Below are 20,513 nucleotides of genomic sequence, written 5' to 3' on the forward strand. Positions count from 1 at the left end.
TTTTAAACATAAGACTTACAGCTGAGTTTCCTGGTAATGAAGGCAAAAGGGGGGCTGTCACCCTGCATAACTCTCATCTGGAGAAAGCACACATGCTCCTCAGGGTAGATGTATGTTGTTTCTTGTCACTGAGTTCTGAAAGCAGAATGTTACCCAGTACTTACATCAGATAGTGTACCAGCCTAAGAAGCATTGCCTTTTAGGATAGTTTAATAGAAGATGACTGCTCTTTGCTTCCCCACCACCCTCCTCACCCACCTGGATTACTGGACTGTGCTCTCTGATTCTTCCACTAATCACCCCTAGGCTAGAGCCATGGTGAGGGGCTACTAAGCAGGCTCTTTTTCTGGGAAGTGGTGAACTGAGAGCAGGGATCCAGGCCTCTTCTCCGTGCCACAGAGCCCACCAAGTCATCTGTTCATGATTAGAAGCCATTGGGTTTATCGGGGGTTTCCCTGGTGGCTCAGACAGTGAAGAATCCGCCTGCAGTGTGGAAGACCCAGATCGATCCCTGGGTTGGGAAGATCCCCTGGAGAAGGGAATGGCAACCCACTCCAGTATTCTTTGCTGGAGAATTCCATGGACAGAGGAGCCTGGTGGCCTATAGTCAGATGTTATTCATTTAAAACTAAGCTGCTTATTTTTAGTCTTATTCTTCCAGGAAGTGCTACATTTAAAGGCTTAACAGACAACAGAATTTGTTTACAGGAATTTTGTTTTTCCAAATGCAAATCAGTGTTTGCTTATGTCTCAGGTTAATCTATTAGAGAAAAGGTATTCTCCATTGGAGCACTGATTACCTTTGTATTTTGAATATAGTTACTTGAAGACAAGATGTTAACACAATTAGGCTCTCTCTGTTAAATTTGCCAAAGGGTAATAATCCATTTATTCAAGTATCTGCCTTAAAAAGTCTTAGGACATAATCTTCTTTAAAAAATTTTTTTTATCCAATCAAAACTCTTGTTCTTTAAACTATTTCAGGTACTTTGTTTTTTCAAGTACCTTTTTAATGTGAAAAGTAATATGTTAGTGAGGTAGTTTTTCTTTTAAAAGCTGATGGCTTCAACTCAGAACTTTGTCTTGGAACTTGATCTGTGGTATGCATAGTCTGATCTAAAAGAGGGAAGAGAACGAAACACTCCAGACAAGATCCTAGTTTCCTTCTGCATTTCTTTCCTAAATGAAAGTTTATAGTACTGTGGGAAACTTAGTCTGGGCCCTACACATGCTTTATTTTGAAGCTGAGGAATACCATTTATAGTAAGCACTTGATTGTTCCAGAAAAGTTTTGTAAACATCCAGATAGGTTAGAAGTTTGAATTATGTAACAGATTTGACTTTTTGCCCACTGTTAACGTGCGTCACTATGGAGACAGCCTTTCTGCAGCTCTTAAAAGGCCTGAGTCACTTGAGGACACCAGTCCCCCACTGCATTATAGATGCGTGGCTCCCAGCTTCCTGGAGCCAGAGACACCCTTAATTGTGTTTGAGTGACTCCTAGGATTGGCGGCACAGTGAACAGTCGTGGGGACCACAGACAGAGCCTAAACTTGAAAAAATTCTAAATGTATTGACCATTTGAAAGCTTTCACATACTATACTATAAGATGTAGGTCACTTCAAGGTGTGGTTATTTGAGAGTTTTTTTTCCAGAGAGCGTGGTTTTGTTTTTTTTTTTTAAAGCTGAATCCTGTTTTGAGAAAGAGTTAGCAGTAAAGAATTTAAAGTTGAAAACACCAAATTCTGATGTCTCTGTTAAGGGCCAAGTGGCTTGGTTCTGGCCAGTGTGAAAATGCAGTAAAACATGTCGTTCCTTTAGAGTGTTAGGATGAGTTCAGTATTTTTGTAACCTATGACCTATAGCTTTTTCATTTTTAAAAGTTTTTTATTGTGAAATGATTTCCAACTTAAAGAAAAGTGACAGGAACAGGGCACATACCTTGCTTGTACTCTACCTCAGGTCTCTTGTGTTAAACATTTTGCCACATTTGTTTATTTGTTTTTGCTCTATATACGTACTTTTTTTTTTCCTGAACCATCTGAAAATAGGTTACACACATTATGTCCCTTTACCCTTCATTCTTAAGCATTTATTTCCTTGAAAAGAGTGTTCTCTTAAAACCAGAGTACAGTTTTCAAATTTAGGAAATTTAATATTGATATAACTAATCCACAGTCTGTATTCCAGTTATATCATTTATCTTTTGTTAAGCAATTGATTTAGCACAAGAGCAAAAACATGAAAACTGTTACTGCCAATATTTCTTTCATTTTTTAGGACTTCTTCAGTGAGCCTCTGGGTTTTGTGGTTTAACTGCTTCATTAAGATGTAATTCAAAAAAAAAAAGATGTAATTCAGAGTACTTTACTGACAGTCCAGTGTTTCCACTGCAGCGGGCACCAGTTTGATCCCTGATCGGGAACCAGGATCAGGTGTGACCTGATAAAAAAATAAATTCAGTTAAAAAATTTTCCAAATGCACTTAAGATATAATTCACATACCATATGATTGTCCACTAAATGCATACAGTTCACCTGTTTTAATATGTTCACAGAGTTTTGTGCAACCTTGACAACAATTTGATTTTTCCATCACACTGCAAAAATCCCCTCACTGTTTGCAGTCATTCCCCATCCCCAGACTCACAGCCCTAGGCAACCAACCACTATTCTATCGATTAGCTTGTCTCCTGATTATTTCATCTAAATGAAATCATACAACATATGGCCTTTTGTGTCTGCTTTTACTTAACCTAATGTTTTTTGAAGCTTCTTCCTTGTGTGAGTCATCAGTACTTCCTTTTCATTGTTGCTTTTGTTCAGTCGATCAGTCGTGTCCAACTCTTTGCAACCCCATGGACTGCAGCATGCCAGGCTTCCCTGCCCTTCACTATCTCCCAGAGTTTACTCAAACTCATGTCCATTGAATCGATGATGCCACAACCATCTCATCCTCTATCACCCTCTTCTCCTCCTACCCTCAACCTTTCCCAGCATCAGGGTCTTTTCCAATGAGTCAGCTCTTCGTATCAGGTGGCCAAAGTATTAGAGCTTCAGCATCAGTCCTTCCAATGAATATTCAGGGTTGATTTCCTTTAGGATTGACTGATTTCATCTCTCTGCTGTCCATGGGACTCTGAAGAGTCTTCTGCTTTTTATTACCAAATGATATTCCATTGTGTGGCCAGGTTTCATTTGAAACACACTGCTTTGACCTTCCCCAGATGCCATGAAGAAAGAAATGTGCATTGTACTTGCAGTGAGGTATGCTGTCTAGTTGTCTAGTGTGGTGAACAGAGCTCCTTCATGTGACCCTCAGCATGACCAGAGAGTTAGTCTGGGCCTTGCAGACAAGAGTGCACCTTGGGGTCACTTACAAGGCTTGGACTTGATACCTGCTAGTAAGGAAAAGATTCTGTGATACCTGTCAGGTGCTCTTTTTGCCTTACAAGAATGCCTGTATGTTGTGCAAACCCTGAACATGACTCATTATTATATACTCATAACATTATTGTGTGGACAAGAGCGATTTTGAAGCATGTTTTTTCACTGTAGTAATGAAAGGAGTATTCTTCAGTCTTCTGACTCTGTATTGTAATATAATCAGATAAGACCTAGGGGTTTTGTAAACATTCTGTTCTTTATTCAAGGAGCTAATGTGAAGATTGACCCCTTATCATTTTGCATAGCGCTTGCCTAAGGATTTTAAAGATACATCTTTTCTTATTATTTAGGTCAATCTTGGAGAAGGAGGGACCAAAGTCACTTTTTAGAGGCTTGGGTCCAAATTTGGTTGGAGTTGCACCATCAAGGTAAGCATTGAACCTTTCAGCTAGCCTACAACATACACTATGTAATATACGAAGTCCTTTCGTAACCTGAGGGGCAGCACTGCTAGATGACTAGTCTCCTTTTCTGTGTGAGAATCCTAAATGCATCTGATGTATAGAAGTAGTGTTAACTGTTGGTATGTCTTTCAATGTGTGTGTGTTAGAAAGAGGTTCTTGGTTGTTATATTCTTAAGTTGAAAATTATTCTGCTCCCATCACCTAGAACTTTCTCTGTTTGCTCCTCCTAAGTGTGGTGTGTGGTCAGCAGCAGTGGCATCACCGAAGAGCTAATTTAAATGACAGGATCTCAGACCCACATCAGAATTTGCGTTTGGAAGCACTCATCTGAAAAAATTTTAAAAGCTTCTAGGTTTTATTTTATGTATTTTTTAAAATTCCCATTTTTGTTACAAGGTTTAATTCTCTTTAAAGCTTATTTGAATACATTGAGCTGCACTGTCCCAATACAATAGCCACTGGTCACATGGGGCTACTTGAATTAATTAAAATTAAAAAGTCAGTTCCTCGGTCTCACCAGCCACATTTCAGGTACTTAATGTTCATATGTGGCTAGTGGCCCTTGCCTAAGGGACCATAGGCGTAGAGCATTTCCAGCTCCGCAGGAAGTTCTGTTGGGCAGGACTGACGCAGAGGATACACGTGTGGATATGAAAGGGAATGAATGTTTCTGCGTGTGGGGGGGTGGGGGCAGTGTATCTCTGAAAAGTAGGTAAGAAACTGCTTCTAGAAATTGCCTTCTGGAAAGGGGAGTTGGGTGTGACTGCTAGGACACGTACATGAATCAACATATACAATAGACTTTAAGGAGAATCTTTATAACAAAAATGAGAGTGTCATTTTATATGAAGTAAAGACTAAAAGCTTCTTGAATTCTTACAGGTCAGTGCTCCAGTTTATACACAGATTTCCTGAGGGTATCATAAATATGCAGATTCTTATTAAACCCTTTTTTTCCTTTAGAATTCTGTAGCTTGTGTGTGTGTAATCTATTGAAAATACAGGAAGTACTAGCCTGTGAGATTATGCGGGGCATGCATTATTAAGAGAACACAGACATGCTGCATATATGTAGTTGATGAAGAACACGGAGTCGTTCTACTCGTGGACAGTGCTTAACTTGGTAACGCCTGTCAGTCTGATATAGAGTCTTGGCCACCACACCCATTTAGAACAGTTGGAACCTAGAAAAAAAAAACAAAAGACAGTTTTATAACACAAATCATGATAAGTAGTCAGCATCCTAGGTTGAAAAATACATTCTGTAATTGATCCATTGGCCAGCTGGAAAAAAAGAATGCCATTTTCCCTGGCATTGCTGGTGAAGAGCAGGGAAAACCACAAGCAGGCTCTGCTCCTCAGCCCTGATCTGAGAGGAGACAGACAAGGGGAAAGCAGACAGGCAGAGGAGACTGGAGAGCCAGGGGCGGGGTGGGAGGGGGTGCCACCCCTCCAGTGGTCCCGTTCTGGGGTAGGGAGCATATCAGTGGAGGGAGCCCTTTATGGAAACGTGTGCAAGCCTACATGTTCCTATGTGGTCCCAAGTCATCAGGGAAAAAGTTCAAATTACATGTGACATACTTGTTATGGTGTAAGACAGGACACATGTGATATGCTGGAAATGTATTATAAATTTGAACAGTTACAGTATATGTTGGTGCTTAAAGGGATTGGCATTTATCCGGAATGAAGAATATAAATGGACTTCATATGTATACTATCAAAACCTCATCTTCCTCAGTTGTTTAGGGCACTTCCATCATCACAGACTGCCTGCTGGAGGAACAAGCGGGAGCTTCCCCAAGGCACCCGCAGCAGGTTTTGGTTTGAGCCCAGATGAGGTTAAGCTTGCGATTACCTATTAACCTCTTCCCCATAGTCCTGAATTGTCAGAGGTTGCGTGGGGCCAGTGTCCCAAGATGTCCTGACCGTGTTCCCTCTTCGCTCTGACAGGGCTGTGTACTTCGCCTGCTACTCCAAAGCCAAAGAGCAGTTCAATGGCGTCTTCGTGCCAAACAGCAACATCGTGCACGTTTTCTCAGCTGGTTCTGCAGGTGTGTTACACCAGTGAGTGCTCATGAATGCACAGCTCCCTAAAGTGTGTGTTGTGCCAGAAGGTCTCTTTCCAAGAGTTAAAAATTAGCTTTCTGCTTCTTTTGCACCTAAACTCATTTTTCTGAAACTTTATGTTAGAATTGATAAAATCTAAGTATTTGAGAACAGCTTGTAACTTGCTTTCATTTATTCTGCCTTAAGATCGACCCGTTAAGTTTGACATGTTCTCATGCGTGCTGTTGGTTAGTGTGATGTATCTTTTAAAGGAATATTAATGTGTTTTCATGTCTTTCTATTACATTATTTTCTCAACTTTGAGCTGCTTTTTCTGTGACTTCCCAGGTGTCTAGCAAACCCTGTGTACAGGTGGATTAGCAACTGGATTCTGTGATGAAGGCTCAGGGCTTGTCGTGGGGTTTGTTCAGCAGGGTTGGTGATAGATCAGGTGTCATTTCTGTTCTTTTTTGAGCGAATCATTCCACCTACCATAGAAAATTCACAACAGGATTTTTCTCCCAGGAAATACTTGGCAGAAATATGTCTTAGATTGCAGTTGTAGATTGCTGCGAGGCCATGCCGTTTTCGATATAAATTTTATGTCTGTTTAAATAGAAAGGTATTTTAGAGAATTAAATTGACATTTTATGAAAAATTTCCACCCTCTGCTGACCTCTAAATTGTATGTATCCATTTTGTTCCTGTTCCTCCAAATAAAAGTACTAGGAATTCATCTGAATAGTTCAATTATCTGAATACAGATAATTTTTGGATCCCAAATGGAAAATGACATTAGCACAGATGCTTCACAAGAAAGGTGTTTACAGGATGTGGAGGTGGCAGGGAGGTCAAAGGGATGGAGTGTGGAGTTCAGAAGAAGTGGGGCCTCACTGCCTCAGCCAATAGTGAGTTAGCCATAAACTAAAAGCTGTACACCAGTTTTGCAACTTTTGACAAATTAACTTAGAGAAACCCTTGGTAAATAAAATGGACCTGAAGGGAAATTTTTTTTTTTTTAATACTCTTCAATTTGCTGTTTCAAGGAGCTAATGTTGCTATAATTGGTTTTTCCCCTCCTTCCTGGCAGCATTCTTTTTTTTCTTTTTTTGTAATGCAAGTGTAGTTGATTTACAAAGTTGTATTAGTTTCAGGTATATAGCAGAGTGATTCAGTTCTTTGTGGTCTGTTACAAGATACTGAATACGTTCCCCATGCTATACAGTAGGTCCTTGTTCATCTGTGGACTATCTGGGTGGGTCTTCCCACATGGCACTAGTGGTTAAGAACCTGCTTGCCAATACAGGTAGATGTAAGAGACACAGGTTCAATTCCTGGGTCTGGAAGATCCCCTGGAGAAGGGCATGGCAACCCACTCCAGTATTCTTGCCTGGAGAATCCCATGGACAGAGGAGCCTGGCAGGGTCCATAGGGTCGAAAAGAGTCAGACACAACTGAAGCATGTCTAGGGTCATATTATAAAATCAGTCTATTTAGAATGTGGAGGGGATGACATATTCCAACGGACTCGCTGTGTGTCAGGTCAGTGATACATGATACTGCTTTTTTGGTTGGTGTAGAGTGACGAACAACATTAAGATGGAGAAGACTTAAAGATGGTTCCAATAGGCAGATCAGTCTTAAAACTTCAATTTCCTAAAATGATTAGTCGGGTATTGAAATGTCTAAGTTTGGATTCACGTAAGTGGAGATTTAGTTTCTTCTATTTTAAGTTAAATTTAAGGTACTCTTTTGGATTAGATCATCATTTCTTTAAAACAAATTATTTCTGGACCTGATGCTTTCAGTTGAGTTTTATGATAGTTTCATATTTACCACCATAGGAATCACATTAACAGGAATACCAACAGCACCACCTAGAGTCTGGGAGGACTAGTAGTCGTCCTCAGTTGCTCAGTTGTGTCCTCCTCTTTGTGACCCTTTGGACTCTCCAGGCTCCTCTGTCCATGGACAGTTCAGTTCAGTTGCTCAGTCGTGTCTGACTCTTTGCGACTCCATGAACCGCAGCATGCCAGGCCTCCCTTTGCATCACCAACTCCCAGAGTTTACCCAAACTCATGTCCATTGAGTCGGTGATGCCATCCAGCCTTCTCATTCTCTGTCATCCCCTTCTCCTCCTGCCCTCAATCTTTCCCAGCATCAGGGTCTTTTCCAATGAGTCAGCTCTTCGCATCAGGTGGCCAAAGTATTGAAGTTTCAGCTTCAACATCAATCCTTCCAATGAACACCCAGGACTGATCTCCTTTAGGATGGACTGGTTTCATCTCCTTGCAGTCCAAGGAACTCTCAAGAGTCTTCTCCAATACCACAGTTCAAAAGCATCAGTTCTTCAGCCCTCAGATTTCTTTATAGTACAACTCTAACATCCATACATGACTACTGGAAAAACCATAGCCTTGACTAGACAGACCTTTGTTGGCAAAGTAATGTCTCTGCTTTTTAATATGCTGTCTAGGCTGGTCATAACTTTCCTTCCAAGGAGTAAGTCTCTTTTAATTTCATGATTGCAATCACCATCTGTAGTGATTTTGGAGCCCCAAAAAATAAAGTCAGCCACTATTTCCCCATCTATTTGCCATGAAGCGATGGGACCAGATGCCATGATCTTAGTTTTCTGAATGTTGAGCCTTAAGCCAACTTTTTCACTCTCCTTTTTCACTTTCATCAAGAAGCTCTTTAGTTCTTCTTCACTTTCTGCCACAAGGGTGGTGTCATCTGCATATCTGAGGTTATTGATATTTCTCCCAGCAATCTTGATTCCAGCTTGTGCTTCATCCAGCCCAGCGTTTCTCATGATGTACTCTGCATATAAGTTAAATAAGTAGGGTGACAATATACAGCCTTGACGTACTCCTTTTCCTATTTGGAGCCAGTCTGTTGTTCCATGTCCAGTTCTAACTGTTGCTTCCTGACCTGCATACAGATTTCTCAAGAGGCAGGTCAGGTGGTCTGGTATTCCCATCTCTTTCAGAATTTTCCACAGTTTATTGTGATTCACACAGTCAAAGGCTTTGGCATAGTCAAGAAAGCAGAAATAGATGTTTTTCTGGAACTCTCTTGCTTTTTCGATGATCCATCAGATGTTGGCAATTTGATCTCTGGTTCCTCTGCCTTTTCTAAAACCAGCTTGAACATCTGGAAGTTCACGGTTCACATATTGCTGAAGCCTGGCTTGGAGAATTTCGAGCATTACTTTACTAGTATGTGAGATAAGTGTAATTGTGCAGTAGTTTGAGCTTTCTTTGGCATTGCTTTTCTTTGAGATTGGAATGAAAACTGACCTTTTCCAGTCCTGTGGCCACTGCTGAGTTTTCCAAATTTGCTGGCATGTTGAGTGCAGCACTTTCACAGCATCATCTTTTAGGATTTGAAATAGCTCAACTGGAATTCCATCACCTCCACTAGCTTTGCAGGTAGTGATGCTTTCTAAGGCCCACTTGACTTCACATTCCAGGATGTCTGGCTGTAGGTGAGTGATCACACCACAGTGATTATCTGGGTCGTGAAGATCTTTTTTATGCAGTTCTTCTCTGTATGCTTGCCACCTCTTCTTAATATCTTCTGCTTCTGTTAGGTCCATACCATTTCTGTCCTTTGAGCCCATCTTTGCATGAAATGTTCCCTTGGTATCTCTAATTTTCTTGAAGAGATCTCTAGTCTTTTCCATTCTATTGTTTTCCTCTGTTTCTTTGCATTGATCGCTGAGGAAGTCTTTCTTGTCTCTCCTTGCTATTCTTTGGAACTCTGAATTCAAATGGGTATATCTTTGCTTTTCTCCTTTGCTTTCACTTCTCTTCTTTTCACAACTATTTTGTAAGGCCTCCTCAGACAGCCATTTTGCTTTTTTTGCATTTCTTTTTCTTGGGGATGGTCTTGATCCCTGTCTTCTTCTGTACAATATCACGAACCTCCATCCATAGTTCATCAGTCACTCTTGTCTATCAGATCTAGTCCCTTAAATCTATTTCTCACTTCCACTGTATAATCATAAGGGATTTGATTTAGGTCATACCTGAATGGTCTAATGATTTTCCCTACTTGCTTCAATTTGAGTCTGAATTTGGCAATAAGGAGTTCATGACCTGAGCCACAGTCAGCTCCCAGTCTCGTTTTTGCTAACTGTATAGAGCTTCTCCATATCTGTGGCTGCAAAGAATATAATCAGTCTGATTTCGGTGTTGGCCATCTGGTGATGTCCATGTGTAGAGTCTTCTCTTGTGTTGTTGGAAGAGGGTTTTTGCCCTGTCCATGGACAGGGCTCTAGAAAATTGAGATTTACTTTAGTTCAACATTACTGGTAGATGTTATATTTTAGGGGACTATAGCTTCCATCTGTTGTGTGGAAATGGAACTGCTTCTTACCATTTTTATTATTAAGCCGTTGAAAGCCTGATTTCAAGGTTTATCATATGGAAAACTTGGCTTTAATAAGCATTGGATCTGTTCAATGATAACATTTTCTATTTGTTTTGTTTTCTTCCAGCTTTTGTCACGAATTCCTTAATGAACCCTATATGGATGGTTAAAACCCGGATGCAGCTAGAACGGAAGTAAGTTTTTACTTGTTCCTTCCTTAATGTAAGACTTGAATTCTTAGGGGTTTTTTTCCTTCCGCCAGTTCCAGCTGTAGAGTGAGACCTGTAGCATCCTTAACCATCCCCATCTTTGTTTTATCTGCATATAAGCATATGTAGAAACTTCTCTTGTATTGAGGTTTATACTGCCATGCCTCAGGGTGGAGACAAAGACCAGCAGAAATAACACACAAAGGGATGTCAGGAGTTCGCTCAGGTGTGGCCCCTGATCCCCAGGGTAGTCCTGGGTCTCTGCTCCTGGGAGACCCTGCCCCCAGGTGTAGTGCTGTGAACTGTGCTCCAAATGGCCTCTCTTGTGGGAAGGTGCCAGAACAGCAGTGCCCAAAGCTTCAGTAGGGGCATTTTAGTCTCCCAAGGCCCTCAAATATCCTGGATTCCTCCCCCAAAATTGTAGCCAGGGATTCTTAACATTTCTTATGCTCTGGGTTCCTTTAGCAGTCTCTAGTGAAGCCTACAGGCACTTTTTAGAATGATTTTTTCTCTCTCTCTTTTTTGCACTGGGTCTTCATTGCTGCAAGTGGGCTTTCTCTAATTGCAGTGAGCAGGGGTGCTTGGACTTCTCATTACAGTGGCTCCTGTTATTGTGGAGCACGGGCTCTAGGCACACAGACTCAGTAGTTGTGGCTGGAAGGCTTAGTTGCCTGTTAGTTGCATGTGGAATCTTCCTGGACCAGGGATGGAACCCATGTCCCCTGCATTGGCAGGCAGATTCTTAACTCCTGTACCACCAGAAAAGCCCTAGAATGATATTTTTAAAAGCAAGGAAAACCAATTATTGAAATACAGTTAGCAGTGTTTTTAAAAGTTACAATATATTAATATACTTCTTTAGTATATTAAATAACAAGATCAAGGAACATCCCAGTAACTACTGTAATTTCAAGTCAGTGATGATGATAAACAATGTTTTCTGATAGGATTCTAAGTACCCTTTTGTTACTAGGTTGCCTAGAAATTTGTGTGGGGCGCTGGAAACTTCCAGCTAGTCCAGTCTAACCTTAAGCTACCTATAGAGAAAGGAGGGGAGAGAGCAGGCAAGAGCTCCACCTAGAAATGGAGGTGGGCTCTGCCTTTGCTTGATTTTTCTCTCAAATGACCCGGGTAGCCTCTGAAGTGGGTCTTTGACATTCTCTGTCCGTTCTACCTGAAGGAACCTTTTAAAATGTACCAGGTCTAATCATTTAGAAGAGATATCTTGCTCAGAAGACTTCAATGAATGTCAGTTACTGTCAGAGTCACATCCTAACTCCTCAGCTTAACCTTCAAGGTCCTTGGCAGTTTTCAAAAAATGTCACATGGTCTCCTGCTTCGGTCTCCTTGAATCTGCCTTCCTCACCAGGAATAGAACCCCCAAGAACCTCTTGTCCTACGACCTCCTGACCAGTCCTCTCCTAGAACCTTTGTTGGGTGGTTACTTCGAAGTGTGCACACAGTGTCCTCACATTACTTCTGTTTAGCAGGGGATAAATGCACGGGTCAGCTGAAAGCCTTCTTTATGTGCGTTTGTTAAAATCTGCCTGGTAATGACCTGTGCTCAGGACATTTTAAAGCTCTGTTTGGGTGGGCTCTGTTGACAGAGTCCTCAGCAACGAGGATTTCTTGCACGTTTTCCTCTGCACCAGTGGCAGCAGAAACAGCAGAGAATAAGACACAAGCCCTGCCTTCCCAAAGCTCACAGCTTCACAGAGAATAAAGAGAATTATAGGCTGGTGGGAGAAGGGGCCAGCAGTGCTCCAGGACCCTGGCGGGGTCCCTGACGCAGTCTGCATGGGACGTGCGGGGAGGCGGCCAGGGAGGGGCTCTTGTGGCAGGGATGTCTCCCTCTGCCCACGAGCCCAGTGGGCACTGGCAGTGAAGGGGCCTCAGGCAGAGACTCGGGTGTGCAGCAGATTTGGAGACAGCGAAGCTTTGTTCATTCTGAGCAGCAGAAAGAAGGGGTGTGTCGTGCATGTGAATGTGCTGGGAAAGGAGAGAGGTACAGGGAGATAAGCCTGGAGAAGCCGCGTCCTTAAAAGCCCTGGGGAGGAGCGGGAGCTTGGACTCAGCTGTATTTGGAGGCAGTGTAGAGCTATTAGAGCAGGAATTCCGGGGCTCTGTACCCAGGGGATGTTTGGCAGCATCTGGATATTTGTTTCTCACAGCCTAAGTGGTATCTAGTGGATAGAGACCAGGGAGACTGCTAGATACTCTACAGCACATAGGACCACCCACAGCAGAGAACTGTCCAGCCCCCAGAGTCCCAGTAGTGCCAAGACTGAGAGACCCCCTATGAGAGGATGGTAAACAGGGGAGTGGGATGCTTGCATTTGCATTACAAAGGTCATTCCAGGTAGGGGGCGGGAGTGGGGGAACCCTGTACACTGATCTGCTCCCCCACAGGAGGGTCTCCAACGTGCACCCAGTGTGAACACTATCCAGTCCTGGGATTCTGTGTGTTTCTAGGCAGTTTATGAAAACTTCCTGTCATGGGGTAGGAGCATCCAAGCTGAAGGCCTTTTAGTTATTGTATAGTTTCTTCCGTGTTTATAACTTTACAAATGTGGGGATAATGGAGGGACTTCCCTGGTGGTCCAGCGGCTAAGACGCCGAGACCCTGATGCAGGAGTTCTGATTTCAATCTGTGGTCCAGAACTGAGATCCCACATGCCACAACTAAAGATCCTGCATGCTGCAACTAAGACCCGGCACAGCCAGATAAGTAAACCCAAAAAAGAAAGAATAAGAGTCAAAATAACAGCATTTGGAGACTACAGTGGTAACAAAGAGCACTTAAACTTACCACCCTGTGAGATTCTTGGCGGATTTTCCTTCAGTGTTTCCTTAAAGCATGTTTGTGTCATAATTGTACTTTACATGGAATTTCATCTTGCTCTCCACTTTAAGCACTTCCCCATGTCTTACTGCCTTCACGACTCCTTTAATCTAGTCTTTGTACCATCCATCTGCATGTGTAGACACATGGATGGTTTTGATTCTATTACCGTCATATTTTCCTCTTTGGTGAACACCTTCCATCTAGCTCTTCCCAAAGGTAGATCAAAGACTCTGAGCACTTGTCTGCAAGTTGGGACAGATGTGCGTGCCATCCTGTGGGCCTGTGGCCCCACGTAGCTGATGGACCTGGCCTCACAGTGGACAGGATTCAGCCAACCCCAGACCAAGGAGGATTATGGTGCCTCCCCATGTACTTTCTCTTTATCATCCTTGTGACTCAGGGGCAGCAGGCGGGCTCCTCAGCATGTGTCGTAACTGCCTGTCATTGGTCTCTTTTGTGCAGAGTGCGAGGCTCCAAGCAGATGAACACGCTCCAGTGTGCCCGCTATGTTTACCAAACGGAAGGCATCCGCGGCTTCTACAGGGGATTAACTGCCTCGTATGCTGGGATTTCGGAAACCATCATCTGTTTTGCTATTTATGAAAGTTTAAAGAAGTATCTGAAAGAAGCTCCATTAGCCTCTTCTACAAATGGGACTGAGAAAAATTCCACAAATTTTTTTGGACTTATGGCAGCTGCTGCTCTTTCTAAGGGATGCGCCTCCTGTGTCGCTTACCCCCACGGTAGGTCCTGCCTGGCCTTCCAGCGCGGTACAGTGGCCTTCGGTGTGTGTCAGTGCTTCCGGGCCTCTGGGGTTCAAATGGAGATGCAGGTACCTGCAGGTGATGCAGGCACCTGCAGGTGATGCAGGCAGCTGAGTCCCGGTACAGCCGGCTTCAGCTCGTGCGTGCAGGTCACGCGGGCGGTGGGAGCTCTGCCTTCCTTGGCTCCATCTGATTGTGGCCAACACTCGGCAGAATGTGAGCCCTGTGTTGTGGAACATCTGATGTTTTCAAAGAAACAAAAAAATCTGGATTTTATTTAAAATTCCTCAATTTAAAAAAAAATGATAAGGGAGCCAAGCTTTTTTTTTTTTTAAATAAACAAAATTCTCTCAGTTTCCACCTTGAATGGAGTGCTGAGGAAAGCTACTTTGGGTAAGTTTATTTTGTAAGGAATTCATAATAGACCTCATGTTCTACTGAACTACTTTTAAAAAAAAACAAAAAACAGCTCAGTTTACTGTGCCATGAAAAGCAGGTTTTGTTTTCCAGCACCTGCTGCACTGTCGGCTGTGGCTTCGCACACGGCCAGCTTGTAACAGGTCACCGAGGCCCCGTCGTGTGGGGACCCCGAGCAGCCCCACGGGCTCTCGGGCAGGGGTCTGACTTCCCACGTCTCGTGCCCTGCGGTCCGCTTGACGGGCAGCGCCAGGTGTCATGCTGCAGGGGCCAGGGTGAGGCCGGGCCAGGTGGGCAGGACTCTGAGAAAGGAGGAGGCGGTTTTTTAAGCTGGATGGAATGGAGAAGGATCCTAGTAGGAGAAAGTTGGGGAGTACATGGGATGAAAGCCTCGTTGGAGATACCACTCACTATACTTAATATAAATTAGGCCTCCAGGGAAGTGACAGCGTTTACTTAAGAGTAGAAAATGATAAACTGTCTTAAAATTGTCTCATTCAAATGAAACTTTTATTTTCCTAATCCTTTAGAAGTTATTTGGCACTCTTACCCCTTAGAAGTATACATAAGTCTTGGGACAATTGACTAATTCCTAGAGTTAGAAAATGTCCTGAAAAGAACTCTTCGTGGTCTGTGTGGCTGCCCCACCTAAACAGAGCTGAGATGGCCAAGAGCCATAGTTGCACGTTAACGTGTATAACGCTGTGTGCTTTGCCTTCTCTCCATACACCATTCGGAAGTACAGTTCGTCCATAGCCTGAAAGGCGTGTTTCTTTCCGCAGAAGTCATCAGGACGCGGCTCCGGGAGGAGGGTACCAAGTACAAGTCTTTCGTCCAGACTGCTCGGCTGGTCTTCCGGGAAGAAGGTTACCTGGCCTTTTATAGAGGACTCTTTGCCCAGCTCATCCGGCAGATACCAAACACTGCCATTGTGTTGTCTACCTACGAGTTAATTGTGTACCTGTTAGAAGACCATGCTCAGTAACAGGCCAGAAAGCTGTGCTCTAGAAGAATGAACCTGAGAAACCCTAGAGAATTTTTTTTTTTCCGTTGACATGTAGAATGTTTGAGACCGAAACAGGAAAGCCATAGAATATCTGGCTCACATCACCTGTTGGACATTTCCTTTTGGATTCATGCTTTCTGGAAGGTTTAAATTCATTAACGTTAACAGTTAATTATAACTACTTTTGGTTGGTGTTTGTGTTTGTTTGTTTTTTTAACTTAAGAGAATACAGGATTAAGCAGCCAGTAAATTAAATCATGGTATTTAATTTAAGTATAAATTTGGTTTGTGTCCTCTTTTATGTATGTCCACCTTATGGTAAACTGTAGCTAACGACGTCAGTTAAGCATAAGCTTAGAAACGCAGAGATAAACTAAAATTAAAGTACAGTTGTTTTCTAATATGTTAGATCCTGCTCTGATGGAAAGATAAGAAGTGTCACAGCTTGGTGGCCCCGGGCAGGCCAGGACAGACCTCCCAGCTGGTCTCCTTCCTTCATCTCTAGATCTCCTACAGATTGATCATCTGAGCTCTCCAGCTGCCAAGTTAAAAAAAAATAAACACAACTTCCTGACACTAAATATTTTAAACTATAAACCTTTTCCCAGGTAGCTTAGTGGTAAAGAATCCACCTGCCAATGCAGGAGACACCAAAGACTCAGGTCTGATCCCTGTGTCAGGAAGATCCCCTGGAGGAGGAAATGGCAACCCACTCCAGTATTCTTGACTGGGAGAATCCCATGGACAGAGGAGCATGGAGGGCTTCAGTCCATAGGGTCACACAGAGTCGGATACGACTGAGCAACTGAGCATACATAAACCTTTTCCAGAAGTTATCCTCTATCCCCAGTTTGAACCAAAGGCAAGAGTTTATATTATTTTGGCCACACCGCACAACATGTGGGATCTTGGTTCCCTGACCAGAGAACAAACCCATTCCCCTTGCACTGGAAACTCTTAGCAATGGACCACCAGGGAAGTGCCAAAGGCAAGAGTTTTAAAAAATAGTTTACCAACTTCCTTGCCCCTGGATGTATTTCCCCAGTTTCAGCCTAGTCAAGCCCAGGTACCTTGTGAGAGCGTCAGGCGCCTCCCGAGTTGGCTGTGAGTGTGGAACGTGACTAGCGAGCAGCAGACCTGCCCTCTGGGGTCTTCAGCCCTGTTTTGGGGGCTCCACCACTGGAGAAGAGGGGCAGGGTGCGGGATTGACTGCCTGGTCCTCCAATAGAGTCCCCTTTTATCCTGATAGGAGGCACTGGTAATGCTGAAATAGCCTAGTACAAGGTTAAAAGTCCTGGAAATGAGAAATTACCAGATTTTTAAACCACCCCCCAGCTCCACCCCCATTTATAAAGGAACTTTAATAAACAACAAAAAGATAGTAAGATAGAAGGCAGGTAAGATCTATGTACAATCTTCCTGTTAGCCCTTTCACTATAGTCTGTATGTATTATATATTAAGGTTATTTTTCAACCTGAATATTTAGATAATTGATTCTAATCATGGATACCTTGTAGCTTCAAATTCAGTGGCAGATGTTCTGGTAGGGATGAGAGGACGATATTTTCAAATTGAAATACAGTTGAGTTAACTTTTGTTCACTTTTGGTCATAAAGGAGATTGGTTGGTGTTTCTGAGCCCTCTAGTATAATTTGCTCCAGCTGTCAACACTAAATGGAAATCAAAATAAATGACTTTAGTCAAGCTCTGTAGTGCTTGACAGCAAAGAGAGATCTATTCCAGAAGCTCATTTTAACTGAGCAACATCTTCCTATTTTAATATTCATATGAAAATTTGAGGGGGCTTCCCTGGTGGCTCAGCGGTAAAGAATCCACCTGCAATGCAGAAACCGCAGGAGACGCAGGTTCAATCCCTGGGTCGGGAAGACCCCCTGGAGGAGGAAATGGCAGCCCACTCCAATATTCTTGCTGGAGAATCCCATAGACAGAGAAGCCTGGCAGGCTACAGTCCTCAGGGTCACAGAAGAGTTGGACATGACTGAAGCAGCTTGAATGAAACTTCGCATGCATGAAAGTCTGAATTTTTCCTCAAGAGTTTAATAGGTTAAAAGTTAGGTTTCAGACTTCCCTGGTGGTCCAGTGGTTAAGAATCCACCTGCCAATGCAGGAGATGTGGCTTTGATCCCTAATCTGGAAGGATTCCACATGCCTTAGGGCAACTAAACCCCTGTGCCACACCTACTGAGCCTGTGCTCAACAAGAGAAGCCCGAACACCTCAACCAGAGAGCACAGCCCACTCACCACAACTAGAGAAAGCCCATGCAGCAGCAAAGACCTAGCTAGCACAACCAAAAATAATTTTTTTTAGACAAAAGGTTGCTTAATATCCACTAGGTGGGTATGAGAATTTTTGGAGGTAATTCTCACTTACACATTCTTGAAGTGGTAAATTTGACTTTGAGCTGACATTCTTTAGTTCTCTGCTTGTTTCTGCACCAGGACATTGAAATGAAAGAAATGTTGAGTACCAGGAGTACAAGGACGGAGAGAACAAGCAGGAAAAAGCAATGCTTTCTCTATAAAGGGGTTATTGGATTTTAGAGTGGGCAATATCACTGAGCTGCTAAGGGAGAAATCCCATGATTGATTGCTTTCTTCTCCACAAGCTTAATCATGGAGATTTCACCATTTTTCAGTAGTCCTGTGTGTAAGGCTTACCCATCACTTACCTGTTTTCGTGCCAAGCAGGATGTGAGGTGCTACTTAATTTCTCATTTAATTCTGACAATCTTGTGAGACGTGTAGTTTCGTCGACATTTTACAGATGCGAGAGGCACTGAGGCTTGCCTCACTTGCCGAAGTAAGTAGTAAACTGACCACTCGTGGTTTGTGCTGCTTGTTGAGTAGATGCAGGTCAGGTGGAAGGGGCCGCAGAGCCTGTGCGACAATCTGGCTCTGAGGCCAAGGTCCAGCAAATAGTTCCATTCCATTCACTTAAGGATTATGATGTTTGAGATGAGCGTGTACTAGTCATGCCCAGTGCAGAACAGTCAGGTGCATTTTCTGTCCACATACATCACAGAGCCTTTCCTTTGAGGGGAATGTCATGCCAGCAGTCTTCCTTGGAAAGAGAATGGTGCTTAAATGCAATGTCTCACATTTTGAAGGGACGTTTCACTGATAATTCATTTATGGTGAAAGCAAAAATATGGGAAAGACTTCCAAGACAGTGGAGCATCCACCAGACTTATCACTGCCCTGCCTCTTTGCAATTCCTGGTGAAGGCTCAGATCTAGGATGTGGGACAGATTGATGAGCAACAGGAGTCAAAAAATCACCCAGTACAGTCCAGGACAGTAAGGACTCTAATGTTAACCTCAAAACATGAATAGTGCGGCGACACTGAGATATTGCATAATTAAATAAAAATATCCCCCCCCCCTTTTTTTTTAGTTCTAGAAGTAATTTAGCGCAAACCAATACTAAAACACTTGCATGAAGTGAATCTTCTTAACCACCCCCTGCTCAGGTAACTGCAGTTCAGTATTAATAATCATCTGTCTCTTTAAACATATAGAACCAGACATGGAGCAATGGGCTGGTTCCAAACTGGGAAAGTAGTATGTCAAGGCTCTACACTGTCAACCTGCTTATTTAACCTATATACAGAGTACTTCATGTGAAATGCTGGGCAGGATGAAGCACAAGCTGGAGTCAAGATGGCTGGGAGAAACATCAATAATCTCAGATATGCAGATGACACCACCCTTATGGCAGAAAGTGAAGAGGAACTAAAGAACCTCTTGATGATGGCGAAAGAGGAGAGGGGGAAAGCTGGCTTAAAACTCAAAACATTCAAAAAACTAAGATCATGGCATCACTCCATGGCAAATAGATGGGGAGAGGATGGAAACTGGGAGAGACTTTATTTTCTTCAGCTCCAAAATCACTGCAGATGGAGACTGTAGCCATGAAATTAAAAGACGCTTGCTCCTTGGAAGAAAAGCTATGACAAACGTAGACAGCATATTAAAAAGCAGAGACGTTACTTTGCCAACAAAGGTCTATATAGTCAAAGCTATGGTTTTTCCAGTAGTCAGGTATGGATGTGAGGGTTGGACCATCAAGAAGGCTGAGCACTGAAGAACTGATGCTTTTTAACTGTGGTGTTGGTGAAGACTCTTGAGAGTCCCTTTGACTCAAAGCAGTCCAGCCTAAAGGAAATCAGTCCTGAATATTCATTCGAAGGACTCATGCTGAAGCTGAAGCTCCAATACTTTGGCCACCTGATGCAAAGAACTGACTCATTGGAAAAGACCCTGATGCTGGGAAAGATTGAAGGCAGAAGAAGGGGACGACAGGATGAGACGATTAGATGGCACCACCAACTCGATGGACATGATTTTGAGCAAACTCCAGGAGGTGGTGATGGACAGGGAAGCCTGGTGGGCTGCAGTCCACGGGGTCGCAGAGTCGGACATGATTGAGCACCTGAACAACAACACATGATTGTTTATTCAAACATATGTTATTAAAGTTAATGTGCATGTTACTTTTTTTAAAGTGTTTCATCCATCTAGGACAATACGTATAGCTCTGACATTCTAATAGTTGGATTACGTTCCGAAGCATTGACTGTCCCATGATCCAATTACCGTCAGGAGCGGGGGTCATGTTTCTACAAACTAATTTTTTGACCATTGGAGTGGCTTCAGTGGAAGCAGCTTCAGAAGCTCCAAGTTGCCGCAAAACAGCATCGCGTGCACGGGCCGGGTCTGGCGAGGCATTGGGAAAACAGGACAAGCAGGGGAAAGGCACTAGCTTGAGATGCTGTAGTTGGCGGACTTTTGCGGAAGGCGCCAGTGAGAGAGGCGGGGGCAGAAGAGGGCTGGGCCGGGCTCCGCGTCACCTCCCACCTCCGGCCACGGGAGGGCGCGCTCGGGCTAACACCGCGACTTCCGCCGGCGCCCCGCCCACCGGGCTCGCCCCGTGCTCCGATTGGCTGTGCGGCGGGAGCGCGCCGAGTCAGGG

At 43.4% G+C, this 20,513-nt stretch overlaps 1 protein-coding gene across 1 annotated transcript in view; it reads left to right on the forward strand.

Moving 5' to 3' along the window:
* SLC25A33 (solute carrier family 25 member 33) overlaps positions 1 to 15,797 on the forward strand; it is a 32,162-nt gene extending 16,365 nt beyond the window's left edge. The window contains exons 3-7 of the mRNA XM_043485758.1: positions 3,739 to 3,816; positions 5,806 to 5,906; positions 10,406 to 10,472; positions 13,795 to 14,075; positions 15,296 to 15,797. Of these exons, the coding sequence (XP_043341693.1) occupies positions 3,739 to 3,816; positions 5,806 to 5,906; positions 10,406 to 10,472; positions 13,795 to 14,075; positions 15,296 to 15,498 (730 nt within the window). The 3' untranslated portion in view covers positions 15,499 to 15,797. The remainder of the gene's footprint in view (positions 1 to 3,738; positions 3,817 to 5,805; positions 5,907 to 10,405; positions 10,473 to 13,794; positions 14,076 to 15,295) is intronic.
* The last annotated feature ends 4,716 nt before the right edge of the window (positions 15,798 to 20,513 follow it).

Source organism: Cervus canadensis, chromosome 13 (assembly GCF_019320065.1).
Source record: "Cervus canadensis isolate Bull #8, Minnesota chromosome 13, ASM1932006v1, whole genome shotgun sequence".
NCBI classification, from domain to species: Eukaryota; Metazoa; Chordata; class Mammalia; order Artiodactyla; family Cervidae; genus Cervus; species Cervus canadensis.